Source organism: Typopeltis vanoorti, chromosome 22 (genome assembly GCF_054136105.1).
Source record: "Typopeltis vanoorti isolate ZY-2024b chromosome 22, IOZ_Tvanoo_1.0, whole genome shotgun sequence".
NCBI classification, from domain to species: domain Eukaryota; kingdom Metazoa; phylum Arthropoda; class Arachnida; order Uropygi; family Thelyphonidae; genus Typopeltis; species Typopeltis vanoorti.
This window is the reverse complement of record NC_143570.1, coordinates 99665802-99678981: the sequence shown is the minus strand read 5'-3', so window position 1 is coordinate 99678981 and position 13180 is coordinate 99665802. Positions and strand designations below refer to the sequence as shown.

Here is a 13180-nt window from a genome sequence, read left to right as displayed (position 1 = left end):
AGACTTGTTGGGATTTTTTTTATTTTTCTATATTTTATTTAAGGTTCATTCATGCTGATCCATCCATCCTAGGTTTAGTTGAGGTTACTAGAAAAGAGACTATCAAGAGAGACATATTTATTAACTTGTTCCAACCAGTGGTTTTCGAGATTTATGGAAATATTTTCTTCTTCTCTACCTATCTTCATTATTTTTGTTTTATGAAGATTTATTTTCATACCATAAGTTTTACAGGAGTCATTTAGAATATTAATAGTTTTTTCTAACTGTGATTTAGAATCTGCTAGGATAATGATATCATCAGCGTATTTAATGTGATTAATGTTGGTACCATTGATTTTTACACTTGATTCATCAGCTATGGTTTTACAGACTTCTTTTAGGAAGATTTTAGGATTCCCAAAATGTGCACCCAAATCAGCATATTTCCCAAATTGGAAATGATCCAATATTTTCACTGAAATGACACTAAGCCCATGTGGTTTTAGAATTGGACCATCAATGTGTTGATCCAGTGATAGGAAGGACATCTAACAGACACTGTACAAACCACTAAATGTTTTGCTGTTGTTAGATAGGCCTGTGTTCTGCCTTTGGGTGCAATGGAAAAATCCTGATACACTAAGGGTGCCGTGAACTGAAAAAGTTTGGGAACCACTGCTCTAGAGCATTCCTTCAAGACAGGCGGTTAGATATTATCAACTCCTACTGCCTATTACATCAACTTTATTTAATTCCTCATATACCTCCTGCTCATTCACCGTCAGTCCCTCCTCCACCATACCCCTCTACTCTCCAGTTTGTCATGATATCACCTTTATGTGGATGAAATTCACTGATAAACTGCTCTTTGAATACGACTATCATTTGCATTGGTTACAAATCTGCCAGTGTCAATCAATTCAAAAATTTTATCAACTAGCATCATTCTCACATAGCCATTTTTTCTTCTACTCGCAACATAACTGAAGAAATTGGCTAATTTCTTCTCATACTCCATTTTTGCTGCATTTACCAGTCAAGTCACCTATCAGGCCTGCTCTTTGCACTCTTTCATGCAACTGATTATTACCAACATTCATCTTGTGTTGTCTCCATAGTGCCTCCTTCTTCCTTATTTCGTGCTTAATCTCTTCATTCATCCATTTTACTCCATCCTTATTTAGCCTTTTCACCTTTGAAATATGTTCAAACATTGCTGCTGTTAAATGGCTCTTGATTAAGCAGTATCTGTCTCCTTTTCATTCAACTCCTCTTTCCAGGCTATAGTTCCCAGTTATCTACTAAGCTTTTCATAATCACTAGCATTGTAATTGCACATACATCCCTTCTTTTCATGAGTTCTTTGGCTACAACCCAGGTGATCACTACATGGACACTCTCACCAACTGCAAGAAGATTATACAATCTATTCACAATCACATCTTCTGATAATATAACCTGATCTAATACTCTTATCCTTCATCATTCATAAAGTGCACTGCTTGCTCTGCTATTATTCCATTCAAGAACTTTGCTCTTTGCTGCATCTAATCATTGTACTTCCAGGACAACACACAAAATACTCTTCCTTCCACACTGTTGTCATTTATTCTCCTCAGTAATCTCCTGATGCACACCCTTCAGTGATACAAATCATTCATTCCAATGGGATGGTCTCACATCAGGCAATGAAATTCATCTCTCACCTAAAGACAATCACAGACATCCATGCCCACAGTAGGATTCGAACTTGCTGCTTATTGGGTTGAGAACAGATATTCAAACCTCTTAGCCAACCTGGCTAAGTGAGTAGAAGTGATAAAGTAATAGAAGTTGCACAGAGGGTTGCTTAGATTGAATAGATTGGTCATTCTCAAATAGATAGCTTTGAGTATCAAACACTGGATAAGGATCTAAAATTTAGGGGACACATTGCCAAAATTGTGAAGACAACACAAAGACTTCTGGGAATGATGCGGAGGACACTGATGTGTAGAAGTAGGGAGATTCTTGTTCCGTTGTATAAGGCTCTGATTAGGCCATACATGGACTATTGTGCCCAGATTTGGTCACCGGGTTTTCAGAAGGATGAAAAGATGTTGGAAAGGGTCCAAAGGCGACTGACTAAGGTAGTTTCTGACCTCTGGAATGTTGAGTATGAGGAAAGATTGAGAAGATGTAATTTGCAGAGTCTGGTGGAGAGAAGGAAGAGGGGAGATATGATAGAGACCTACAAGTTGGTAAGGGGTTGTTATAAGATCAATGGTGGAGAAGTTCTACAGAGAATAGTGGGAGATCAGGGGAGAACCAGAGGTCATCCCTGGAAACTGTATAAAGAGGGGTGTGAGTAGGGGAGTGAGAGGCAGGTTTTTTTCGTGCAGAGTTGTGAATGATTGGAATGCCTTGCCTGAGAGTGTGGTGTCTGCAAGGAGTTTGAGTGTGTTTAAGGCACGGTATAATGAGATGTGTGTGTGTGATAAAAGGACCTCCCAGATGAGTCTTTGACTCCATGAGGTCTTGTTTAATAATAATAATAATAATTGTACAGCTATATGTATATGGTACTTTCTTTTGTCCATTTTATCACTTCTACTCACTCAGCCAACCTGGCTAAGCGAGTAGAAGTGATAAAGTAATAGAAGTTGCACAGAGGGTTGCTTAGATTGAATAGATTGGCCATTCTCAAATAGATAGCTTTGAGTATCAAACACTAGTATTGTACAGCTATATGTATATGGTACTTTCTTTTGTCTTTCAAGTAAAGGATCTGTTATCATTCAAAAATGGAGTAGAGCTGGTCTAAGATAGTGTGGTCACTCAAACAGAATGAAAGAGGTAAGGTTGGCAAAACAAGTGTGTTTAATTTTAAGATAGCAGGAAAAAGACTCAGGAAGACCAAGATCTAGGTGGATTGATATAGTAAGAAGTTCTCTAGAAGACAGAATTATAAGAAATGATAATATTGGAGTGCTGACAATTGATAAACTACTTTGGAAGAAAATTGTTAACAGGAGATTAGTAATAATGTAAGCTAATTAGCTAGTACTGTCATAGTATCCTCTACATTCCCCATCCCCCTTAAAAGGGTACATATTGCGAAATTGCTGATGTAAAAGTTATGGCTTTTTCAGAACCATTGTTTAAAATATTAACAGCCAAGCTTCGTACATGCATTCTAGTACCACCTGCTGTGCATCTCAGTTGCTTGTTTATTGCAAAGGGTGTAGCTTGTATAGATTACTCCTTGTTAATAATACAAATAATAAATAAATCATTAATTAAGGAATAGGCTTTTCAAACAACATTGCTAAAATAATTCAGAGTTCAGTATTTTGCAATGAAAAATATGTGAATATTTCTTTAATACATTTATATAGATTATTTGACAGAGTTGCTCAGTCAACTCCACCGGTTAAAAAAAAAATCCCAGTTAAGTTATTGTCAACATAGAAAATAACTACAGCAACCCACTAGTGCAGTCCATTTATTTTTTAATTAATTAATTTTTTTTTAAATGTATTTAATTTTTTTATTTTATTAATAAAATATATATATATATCTTTTTTCTATTCCCTTTTCTTTCAGATGGCAAGTGGCTGTTCTGACCAGTTGTCCTTGCATTTAGAGTCAGAAACAGAGTCATTGTTTGAATTGGAAGGTATGTATTTATGGAATTGAGAGACAGAAGTAATAGAAAACTTAAGAGAGAATTAACTCTGTTGAGTTTTCTATTGTTACATTTTGGAATAACTGAAATTGAGAAATTGGGAAAAAACAATAGTGTATGATTATTACATTGTTGATAATACCAAATATAAACCGAGTATTCATACAGTCTGCTGAAAAATATTCATCTTTGCTGTATAATTTTTTATCAAAATATGAGATAAGAAGAAAAAAATTGATATTTAAAAACCATGAATCTTCTCATAATCACATAAATAACAAAATACCCTATCTCAATGAATTTTTTTTTGTGTTAGCAGTACTATTATATCTGTAGGTATCTAATAAATTTGGGATAACATTTAAAAAATAGTGGTGTCATTATTTATGCCAAATTTTTTCAGATTAGAACTCCTATCCCACCCTACCAATAGTGTATTGGCAGTGCAAGTATGATACAAGAATTATGCACATCAGTGAATTTTGAGTCAGTTTTAGTTTGACAAAATAAACAGTTGGTTGTTGCTATAGGCCAGGGGATTCCACAGATGATCTGGAACACATGCATTAGCAAATTAGTGCAATGAATGAAGATCAAGTGATTATTATGGAGAACTTCAACTACAGAGATATGGCAGGAAAGAAATGGAATTTATACACCTGCTGAGAGATAATTACTTGAGGCAGCATGTGATGAAGGGGACTAAGGGTGTAAGAGTATGGGACCTGGTCATAGGATCAAAAGAGCTATCCATAACCAAGGTGACCACATTGCCTCCTATTGGCAAAAGTGACCATGCGGTTCGGGAGATAGCAAGGATTATTCTGTCAAGAAGGGATATGTGGGAAACTACAAGGCAGGTGATTATGACAAACTTAGTTGGAAGCTTAAACTTGTGCCATGGCACAAAACACTGCAAGAAAAGGCTGTTAGCAGTGCATGGGACATTGTTAAGAGACATTGGGAGGAAAAAAGCAATATCAGATTGTATACCCAAGATCAGGAGGGTTAATCAGGTGGGAGTTAGTTGGATGAGTAATATCATTAAGCATGAGCTGCAAAAAAAAGAAATTATTGCGGAGGGTATTTAAGGAGAATGGTGACCGGGAAGCTCATGAACAGTACAAGGATCAAGCAAGTAAGGTGACCAGCATAGCAAGGAAGGCAAAATCATATTTTCAGAAGAATCTAGCCGAGAAGGACAAAGGAAATCCCAAAGAGTTTTTTCCTTATGTGGCAAGTAAGATGAAGAATGACCATGTAAGATTAACCTCATTGAATGCTGAAGGTGACAATATTTAATCTGCTTCTGTCACAATAGGTGACAGAAGCAGATTAAATACTTGAATTACTGAGTGACCACTTTGCAAGAGTATATCATCCAAGTCAGGTTACTGCTGTAATATAAGTGACAGAGAGTTATGCGAGAACAGAAGTAGATGAATTGGTGGTTCTTAGGATATTGCGGAGTCTCAATGTAAATACAGCTGTGTGATAGATGGGATATCAGCTCAGGTTTTGTGAGCATGTGCAAGAGAACTGGCAGTGCCTCTGACTAGGCTCTTTAATTGAAGTCTCAACTCCGGTAAATTTCCAAAGGAGTGGAAAAAAGGGCAAATTAATTCCTTTGAATAAGGGAGGTTCTAAGACTGCAGTAGCAAATTATAGACCAATTGGTATATCAGGCGTGGTGGCAAAAGCTCTGGAAAAATTGGTCAAAAACAGAATTCGGGAATGGGTGGATAAGCATATCATACTATATCAGGGACAACATGGTTTTGTGAAAGGTCACTCATTCCTTAGTAATTTACTAACTTTGTATAATAGAGTGACAAATGAGTTGGATAAAGAGAATAGCTATGTGATGATTCTACTGGATTTTGCAAAACATAGAGCTCTGTTACACAAATTAGAACAGATGGAGTCTGAATATTATTATTATTACATGATACCTCCAAGGAGTTCAATGACTCATCGAGGGAAGGGCACGTATTCTACAACTCTCTCTCCATCTCTGCCACTCAATCCACCAGCTGCAGCGAACTGCATCATCTACACCAACGTCACCTACTGTCCACCACCACCACTAGTATTTTCACTGACAATCACAAACATCCATGCTCACAGTGGGATTTGAACCCACAACCTTTTGGCTGGAGAGCAGATACGCTAACCACTTGGCCAACCAGGCTGTCTGACATATGACAATGATTATATGTAAATGAGGGTAGCTGATGGATAGATACCAAAAAAAAAAGTGATATATATATAGAAAAGCAGAATGCAGGTAACTAGTGGTGTGTTGCAAGGTTCTGTGCTAGGATCATTACTGTTTAACTATAAATCTGTAGGGAAATATTCAGTTGTTTGCTGATGATACAAAATTGGGTAAAGTGATACTTAATCAAGGGGATATTCAGTTGTTTGCTGATGATACAAAATTGGGTAAAGTGATACTTAATCAAGGGGATATGCAGTGCTTGGAGAATGATTTAAATAGATTGTCAGTATGGACAAAAAGATAATGGGTGTAAGTTTAATGTAGAGGAATGTAAAGTTTCGCATTTTGAGATAAATAGATTACAAGCTTTGTACCACATTGATCGTAATGTGTACTCCAGGAAATAGATGAAACTAGGGATTTCGGGATGGTAGGAGATAGAAATTGAGTTTACAGGGCATATTGCTAAGGTTACCAAGATAGCTTATAGGATTACTTGGCTATGGAAAAACACACTTGGAGAGACAAAGAAGTTGTTATTCCTCTTTATAAGGCCTTAATACATCCACATCTGGATTGCTGTGCTCAAGTCTGGTCTCCTGGGTTTCTTGGGGATAAGAAAGTTATAGAAAGTATCCAGATGCAAGTGGCCAAGATGGTGAGTGGTCTGTGAAATGCTCCCCATGTGGATAGATTGAGGGGTTGTGGGTTGCAAAAGTTGCTTACAGGCAAAAAAAAGGGAATATGATAGAAACATTTAAGTTACTTAAACGGTTTTATAGAATTGATACATGGTGAAGTGTTTCAGCACTTGGTTACAGGGGCAGAAGAAGAGGTCATCCCTGGAAGTTGAGTAAGAGTGCAGTGAGTAGGGGCATGAGGACAAGATTTTTAACTTAGAGAGTGGTGAACGATTGGAATGGGTTCAAGGAGAGGTATGATAGATAGTTTGGGTCTTCCATAATGAGTCTTCAGGCTCCATGGAGGTGCCCATACAATAATAATAATAAAATGTATTTTCAAAGCATTGAAGGTGACTAGGTTGTCATTATTTCATTATAGGCTAGTATGCCACTAGTTTTAAAAGATCTTCAAACTTGAGATGTTGGTGAACTGCAAGGTTTGGCATGTAGGTACAAGGCATGGAGATTATGTAAATATAAAGTAGGGAAAACTATGGTTGAGTATGAAGTCATTCAGTCAGAAATGGTCGGTTATGTGTATGAGGAAGATGACATGATATAACAGAGCCCTGAGGAATGCCTGTATTAAAAGATAAATCTGAAGAAAGAACACCATCCACTATTATATACAACAAATAGCCTGAGAGAGAGAGAACTGGTGATCCAGTTATAAAAGGTAGTTGACAATTTGTTGCGCAGCTCTCTATATCAGACCCTATGAGATGCCTTGGAAATGTCAAGTACAACAGCATAGGTTTCTCGAAATCTTTTCATAGCACATTTTCATGATTTAGGCAAGATCTACTATGGATCTTGAGTGGCAGAATCATCATAGCAGTGACTCATTAGTGACTGCTAGTGTTGATTTTGCCACTCAAGGTCAACCTGGCATATCTTTAGTTGATGAAGAGTTTGACCTTTGATAAAGTTCTCCATTACTTTAGAGAGTACATCAAATCATCTTCAACAGTACCAGCACTTGGAAATGCAGATGAACAGAAATTGGGCAATAGAAGTAATCTCTGCAAAGAGCTAGAAAATAAAACTGCATTTAAGCTCTTAGATTTGTTAATGATTGTTCTGCACTTGTGGGCTTCACTGTCCACTGAGAAAAGTCCCAGAGTTTCCCTACTTTACATTTTTATAATGCCAAAGGATATGAGGTTGAGAATGGTTGAGGAAAGGGTATTATTCTAGTAGAAGTGAAATGTAGTGTTACCAGGAGGAGAGGTAGCATAAACAGCATACTGAGAAAGAGAACTGCTTAAGAAAAGATCTAGCATGTTGGATGAGTGCAGAGCATTGTCAGATATTCTGGTTAAATAAGGAATAATTTGGATTTCAGATTTCATGAAAGTTAAAGTTAATGGAATTTATTCCAACATGCATCCCACTTGGGCTGGAGTCCCACAAGGTTCTGTTTTAAGCCCACTCCTATTTCTCATCTATATGAATAATATCCATCCTCACATAATAAATGACACAAAAATAGCATACTATGCAGATGATATAGCAATCTGGCACACAAGCAGTAAACATCAACAATCTGAAAAAAGTCCTAAACAATTCAGTAAAAGGCTTAAAAAGATGGGAAAAGGACTTAAACTACAGATAAACCCAGAAAAACCAAACTGAACATCTTCTCCACTGATAGAAAAAAATAGACAAAATTACAACCCTCAAATCAAAATATATAATACCAAAATAGAAAAAACAGTCTCCAAAATACTTAGGCCTAACCCTAGATACTAAACTGAGATTTACAATTCATATTACAAATATATCTAATAAAGCTCTTAAAAAGCTTAATATCATCAAAAGGCTTTGTGGAACAAAGTGGGGTGCAAAATCGAAGACACTCAAAACTACATATACAGCACTCATATGACCCATTATGGAATATGCCTCATCAATCTGGGCTTCAGCTTCTACTAGCTCAAAAGAAAAACTTGACGGAGTACAATCAAGAGCAGCAAAAATTATCAACAAGAGTGTGGGCTTCACATACTAGAAGACAGAAGAAAACTCTCCACAGTTAAATTCACTAACAGAATCAGGAGCCACCAACAAGATCACATCTCACTCAGGACTTTCAATGCCTGGACAAGAAAATCTAGACTAAAAAGATCATCTATGTTACAATATGATCATGAAATTACAAAACAGATTGACTTAGAGCATCTCTCCATTGAAATAAGCAAAGAGCCATTCTTTTCCACTAGTCTACCAAAAAACACAATGATAAACTTAAATCTTCTCGAACCTTGTTCAAAAAAGGATTCACAGCAAGAAAATAAAAGAAAATGACTTGACACTATACATCACTTAAATAATCCAAACCATGTCATTGCCTACACTGATGGATCATTTGATGAAGCACTCAACCGAGGAGGCTCGGGGGGGTTCTAACTCTACCTAGGAATTTGATTTGCAAGGAAATGCAAATCAAAACCGCAGCTGGCAAAATAGCTTAAAATTTCACTTGTGAATTAACATACAAACAGCTCTCAAATCCAGTAATAAACATTACAGAAGGAATAACTACAGCGACTCAAAATCTGCACTTGAGGCATTAAAAAATGGAAATACAAAACTCATATAGGAAATTCATGAACTACTAACAACCTTAAATTTGAAAAATAAGAACTGCACACTGCAATGGATACCAGCCCATGTAAATAGTGGAGGCAATGAAAGAACAGACAGACTAGTCAAAGAAGCAAGATACTTACCTCAAAAATTACACCCACTATCACTAACCGATGCTAACTCTGTCGCCAAAACAAGATTGGTAAAACAAACTATCAAGAAGAAGAAGAATGAAATCAGTGAAATTAATGATAATAGAGAAATAACCACAATCATCACCAGACTAAGGATGGAACATTTTAAAGGCATGAAAATTCATCCAGACAGTAGTAGTAGTAGGAGCTATGAAACATGCAAAAACTGTCCAGGAATTGAACTAATACCTGTCCATATTTATACTTGTCCAGCAATAGCTGGACAAGTATAAATATGGAAGTAAGTAAAATTAGAAACACTACAGAAAATTGATATAAAATTGATATATGGTCATATCTAGAAGCTCTTCAGTGGACTCAACAACAACAAGGAATAATTTGCAATTTGTTTTACATCACTGCTAACAGCAAATACTTCTCCTCTTCTCATCCACCTTAATCATCAGAATTGCAAAAATGGTAGTTTACAGGAGTTGCAGACATTAATATTACATGGAAAATTATTTCAGTTTGGCTAGTTATAATGCAGGTAATTAAGCTTAAAGGATAAAAAAAAAAATTCTTCACAAATAAGATATTGAAATAATGTAATACATTTTCTTTCAACAGAGATTTAAATAAATATGCAGGATGAATTTAAGAAACCTTGAAGTCCCAAAACACATAATGTAATTAACATTGCAAATAAATCAGAAGGAAACGTGGATATAAAACAAAACAAAAAAACACCTTAAGTTTTTACATTTTCATATTTTTGCTTTTAATAATCATGTTTCTTTCTGATGGGCTTGGCACAGAATTTTGTATTAGCATGTTCTTTGAGTTTCATGGTTTCTTAATCTCATTTGGCATATTTATTTTAAATCTCTGATTGAAAGAATTTATCACACATTCCCATTTAATAATACTAGTTAAAACCTTAGTTCACATTCATTCATCTGGTTATCTGAGTGAGTCAGGATGAAGAAAAGGTATGTTCCTTTTATATTTTTATTTATACCTTTACTTTTAGAATCTACATTGAATTAAGTGGATTTGGTCATTTGGGAATGGTCTAATAAATTGAAGTGTTGCTAATTTTCATTATCTTTTCATTTGATTAGAAATATCTCTGCTCAAATTTTGTGTAGAAAAGCTTTTATAAACCTTTATGGACTTTACAACTGAAAGTGAATTTGTGAGTCTGATAAGGAGGTGATGGAATTGTTTTCCCATGGAACTGAGTTTTTTTTTCATCGTACAAACACTAAACCAGCAAAAAGAATAAATGTAATTAAGAGACATAATATAGTGGCATTTTAGCTTCAGTTATTCAGCCATGATTTAGCTCTGTTGTAGGCAAGAAAACGAATATAGAGATTGTGTTGAAAGCCATTTGCTTCATGCTCTTGACCATCTTTGCACACATTCTTGGAGAATGATAGCTCAGATAAGTGACAAGAATTTCAAGTGGAATTTTAAATGAAAAATGAAAGTTTCCATACTTATAGCCATTGTTTCAATGAGACATGCAGTGAAATGCATTGATAAGAAGAAAAACATAATTATCCATCCAATGAAGTAGCCATAGTAGTCATGGCAGTCATCCCATTTGGCATTCTTATAATACCTGCAACATAAGATAAAAGGGACTTTCTGAGCATTCCATTGGAAAAGAAATCACCACTAGGTTGCAGCTTAAATTCTCTAGAGGATAAACAACATCCACAGTATTCATTACGGTAAATTATGGATTCAACAACTGTGTTAGAGGATTTCTTCCCAACACCACCAGAGGGTAAAGCCAGTATCATTATTGGTTGACCAAATTAGTGATATTTTGGCATACATCATCAGAATTTTCTAATCATCATTTTTCATATTATATTGGTGGGATTATGCTAGGAGAAACTGATCAGGCTAGGAATCTTGGAGTTTTAGTAGACAGGAAGTTTGAGGTTCAAGGGTCATATAGCAAAAATTATAAATATTATAAATACAACTTGAAGAATAATTACAATGCTGAAACAAACCTTGACATGTAAAGATAAGGAAGTCATTTAGCCTCTTTACAAGGGCCTTGATAAGCCCTCACTTGGACTAATCCACATAGAATAGTCCAAGTGAGTCCAGATCCAGATCTGGTCTCCTGGATTTCGTGGTGATTCTGATACAGTTGCGAGAGTGCAAAAATGATATAAGGATTGTGAAATACTGATTGTTAAGACAGATTGAGAATTTGTAGACTGCAGATACTAGCAAACAGGAGAAAGAGAGGTGATATTATTGAGACTTACAAACTTCTGAAAGGGTTATACCAAATTTCAGTAGATAGAATTTCTCATTTTATGGAGGGTGGAGAAAGAATACGAGGACATCCATGGCAGGTGAGAATGAATATTGTCAAGAAGGAGGTTAAGGGCTAGATATTTTCTTTCATAGAGCAGTGCGTGGTTGGAATGGATTGCTGTTGGATGTTGTGTGTGCAAGTAGCGTGAATGAATTCAAGAACAGGTATGACAGCAGGTACGAATAGTATAGCTTCCCTTGATGAGTTCCTGACTTCCTGGAGGACTCTCTTAATAATAATAATTATTATGATTAATCTCCTATCAACAACTTTCTTCCAAATTAGTCTATTACTTGTCAACACTCCAATACTGTTGCATTCAATACCTCAGTCTTCTAAAACACTTTTGACTAAATCAATCCAACCAGTTCTTGGTCTTTCTCTGGGTCTTTTTTCCTGTAATTTTTGCACTTATTTTACCAACCTTTCCTCTCACGTACTGTTCAAGTGGCCACACCAATTGATCACACATTCTGGAATGCTAATAATATCACTTTCCTTCCAATTATCTTAATTTTTAATGTGATTCTGTGACTGATGGCATTTGTTCAGGCCCCCCTCAGTTTTCTCAGAATTTTCATATCGATAGCCTGTGATCTTTGATTAACTGCTTTATTATTAACTTGTCTCTGAAATCCATAACTTAAAGTTGGTTTCAACACTGTCTTGTATACTTTTAGTTTAGTGTTTTGGCTGATTTCTCTCTTATTCCATATAAATTCATGCAATTTGTTATTTTCACTAAAAACTGTGCCTAAATAGCTGAAATACATTACTTGTTCTGTAAATTCTCCATTGAGAATTTAGCTGAAGTTTCTATGTTGCTTCATATTTTTATAGTTTTCGTTATTTTTTTTTCTCATTTTCATGCCAAATTTATTACAGCTGTTATTCAATTTAGTTAGAGAATCCTGTAGACCAGTGGTTCCCAAACTTTTTCGGACCACCGCCTCCTCGAATCCATAAACTCATCGTCAGTGCCCCCTGTGTCTTACCTGAACCCACCCTACATTCAGAAAAGCGATTCACACAGCCCACAAGGAACGGTAATAACATTTTAAAAACAAATATTGATTTATAATTTTTAAATCCAAAAAAAAAAACATTTAACTTTAATAGCAACTTTCCATTGAAATCTAATAAAACATTGTATTATAAGGCTATTCAATAGCAGCTATTGACTTGAATGTTTTGAAAATCCTTAATGCAATGGATGGGCTTCATGGAGTGATGGACTTGATGGAGACATAGTTTTCCTATGTCTGGTTTAATATAACTTAGCAGTAGTCTTAAATCTCCACATTGAGTTATCTGGAGTCTTATTCAAATTAAGTGAATATTGAATTCAACATTATTTCAAAGCCGAATAGAGAAACTACAAAAGTTTCATACCGAATATAGAAACTATAAAAGTTTCGGCGGATCCAAGCATAAGCAAACCTTTCATGACAGGAGCAACTCATAGTAAAAGTGGAGTAATACTGATCACTATCCTTAGTATTTCCCATAATGTAAAAGACATCTGCTAGTGGACATGCATAACATCATACATGT

At 35.6% G+C, this 13180-nt stretch overlaps 1 protein-coding gene across 5 annotated transcripts in view; it reads left to right on the top strand.

Moving 5' to 3' along the window:
• The window catches only part of LOC150094589 (nuclear receptor subfamily 2 group C member 2-like), an 808056-nt gene that overhangs the window by 602082 nt on the left and 192794 nt on the right, over positions 1–13180 (top strand). For all 5 annotated transcript variants that reach the window (XM_090412047.1, XM_090412048.1, XM_090412044.1 and 2 more), the window contains one exon: positions 3568–3640. In XM_090412047.1, the coding sequence (XP_090268173.1) occupies positions 3568–3640 (73 nt within the window). The remainder of the gene's footprint in view (positions 1–3567; positions 3641–13180) is intronic.